General features: G+C 56.1%; 1 protein-coding gene across 1 annotated transcript in view; it reads left to right on the top strand.

Moving 5' to 3' along the window:
- The window catches only part of LOC135239416 (pappalysin-1-like), an 88,638-nt gene that overhangs the window by 29,463 nt on the left and 56,675 nt on the right, over positions 1-2,500 (top strand). Inside the window, exon 7 of the mRNA XM_064308053.1 lies at positions 772-1,273. Within this exon, the coding sequence (XP_064164123.1) occupies positions 772-1,273 (502 nt within the window). The remainder of the gene's footprint in view (positions 1-771; positions 1,274-2,500) is intronic.

The raw sequence follows: 2,500 nt of genomic DNA, 5'->3' as shown, positions 1-2,500 counted from the left end.
CCGCCCAGGGCCGAGGTTAGGGAACGGGTGCTGCGGCCGCCAGCTCGGACCGGCTCTAAAGGGAAGCGCGGAGAGCCCGCGAGCGGGGAGGGCGAGCGTCTCCAGCAGACGGCCCGCTCGCGGCCCGGGGCCAAGCCGGGCGCGCCCTCAAGGGTGGCGGGGCCACCCTACTGCCGCGGCCGCTTCTCTTGTAAAACAGGGCTCGTTTGTTTTACTCGGCCAAGTTTTTCATTTCAGTTGCACCGCAAAGAAAACACGGCGTCGCGGGTGTGTGTTTCCACTGGGCCGAGCTTAGAACAGCGTGGTGGGAATTCTGTGCCATCTGGACTTCATAATCGATCAATTATTAATTTACCCTCTCGCCCTGCTCTGCTGCGAAGCTTTCACACCCCCGGCTGGGACTGGAACCCAGAGCCTTTGGCATACGAGCCCAGTTCCCCGACTGTTCTGCTGCACTGCAGCTCAGTCTCATTGTGATGTCACAATGCTCTCTGTAGCCCACTGTGACATCACTGTGGCACTGTTGTCACAGTAGGACATTTACCCCATTGTGACATCACTGACACTGATGTCACAGTAGAATGTGTACACCACTGTGACATCACTGACACTGATGTCACAGTAGAATGTGTACACCACTGTGACATGACTGACACTGTTGTCACAGTAGGACATATACCCCATTGTGACATCGCTGACACTGATGTCACAGTAGAAACGTGCACACCACTGTGACATCACAATGGGCCGTCTACCCTCCCCTCCCCCCAGGTCCGCCGGACGTGGAGCAGGCCTGCGAGCCCAGCGTTCGCACCTGGAGCCCCAACGCGGGGGCGGAGCCCAGCAGCGTGGGGTCCCCGCCCTGCCCCCTGCAGGGCTGCATGCTCCAGCTGGAGTTCGCCCTCCCGCTGGTGCCCGACGCCCTCACCGCCTGGGTCACCTTCTTCTCGTCGGACGAGGCGGCCCCGCCCGCCCTCCACGACGTGGTCCTGCTGACCGTCGCCGGGGGCAACGTCTCCCTGGGCCCCAGCGCCGTGTTCTGCGACACGCCCCTGACGCTCCGGCTGGACGTGCAGGAGGAGGTGTACGGCGTGCGCTTCTACACCGCCGAGCAGCACCTGGAGATCGACGCCGCCATGCTGACGTCCCAGCCCGACTGCCCGCTCTGCCGGGGCTGCGAACCCCTCCGCTACCGCCTCCTCCGCCGCCCGCCCGTCTCCCACGCCCCCGAGGGCCACGCCCTGCCCGCCTCCAGCCGCAGATACGTGGACAGGTAGGCCCCTGGCTCCGCCCCTCCCCCCCCCCCCTCATCTGCAGACCCTGTGCGCACCAGTCTGTCCTCTTTCATATCTGTTACTGTCCTTCACTGCCACGTTCTGTCCATCTTTGGCTCTTCTGCCTGTTCTTCTTTCAGGGTCGTTTGTGTTCTGTTGCTTTCAACCACCCATGGAGGGGTGTGGGTTTTTTCGGAAATGGAAATGAGGTTCAAAAACACACTAAAGCCCAATCGATTTTACATGTATTAGTGGAAAACCAGAACTGGACCGAAAAGGTGATTGATGCAGCTTTATCCCTTAAGATGAATGTCCGTGTTAAGACTGGGAGAGCAGGCTCTTAATCTGGTAGCCGTTTGGGCATAACCTAACCCGGCAGGGCACTTATTGTGCTAAAATGTCTCCCTGTTTGTTTTTACGAGACCTAAAGAACAGCTAGCTCCCTGTCCCTCAGTGCTAAGATAGCCGTTCATTATTTGGCAACGAGTGCATTAGTGCTTCCTAATTTAAACTCTGTGGTTTTGTGCAGGAAGTCCCCGATTGGCTAGATCTGGTGTTTGGCCCGCCCCCCTGCCATGATTATGTAATACGGAGCTGGCACGGTTCACATGAGGAGAGGGGTGCCGATAAGCATCATTATCTGTGAATGCGTGCCATTGTTTGGGTGATGTTGAGCGCCCCCTCCCTAGGGGTCCGTAACTAAATAATGCGTTTCCTGCCCCACCGCCATGGATGCTCTGTGTGTGTGTGTGTGTGTGTGTAAGGGTGCGCGTGAGTGTGTGTGTGTCACCAGAGAAGTTGTTTAGTCGTTTTGTTTTGTAAATATTGTGGGGTAAGGGGGTTGTGCAGAGGCATGACCATTTCTACCCCCCCCCCCCCCCTTTACATTTTTGATATGAAGGGACCACCCAGAAATATCCCAGTAAAACCATGTTTTCCCCCTTTTTAACACTTCTCTACCCCCCCCCCCTCCCCACCCACCCAACTTGACCCTGCATTCCCACCGTGTTTCCCAATTTCCAGTTCGGGACATCGGTGAACAAACACCCACGGTGTCCTCTTAAGAATGAAATCATCCCCAGTGTTTCTATCCCCCCTTTTATTCTCTACTTGAACAGAGCCAACAGAATAATAGGAAAAAAGATGACAGGTGAACAGAAACTAAATCTAAAAACATCTTTAAAAAACAAAAACTAATGACATCAGTAAAGGTCACAGACTCTGGG

The sequence above is a fragment of the Anguilla rostrata genome, chromosome 14, assembly GCF_018555375.3.
Source record: "Anguilla rostrata isolate EN2019 chromosome 14, ASM1855537v3, whole genome shotgun sequence".
Classification (NCBI taxonomy): domain Eukaryota; kingdom Metazoa; phylum Chordata; class Actinopteri; order Anguilliformes; family Anguillidae; genus Anguilla; species Anguilla rostrata.
Note: the sequence above shows the minus strand (reverse complement) of the source record. Positions and strands in the feature narration are given on the sequence as shown.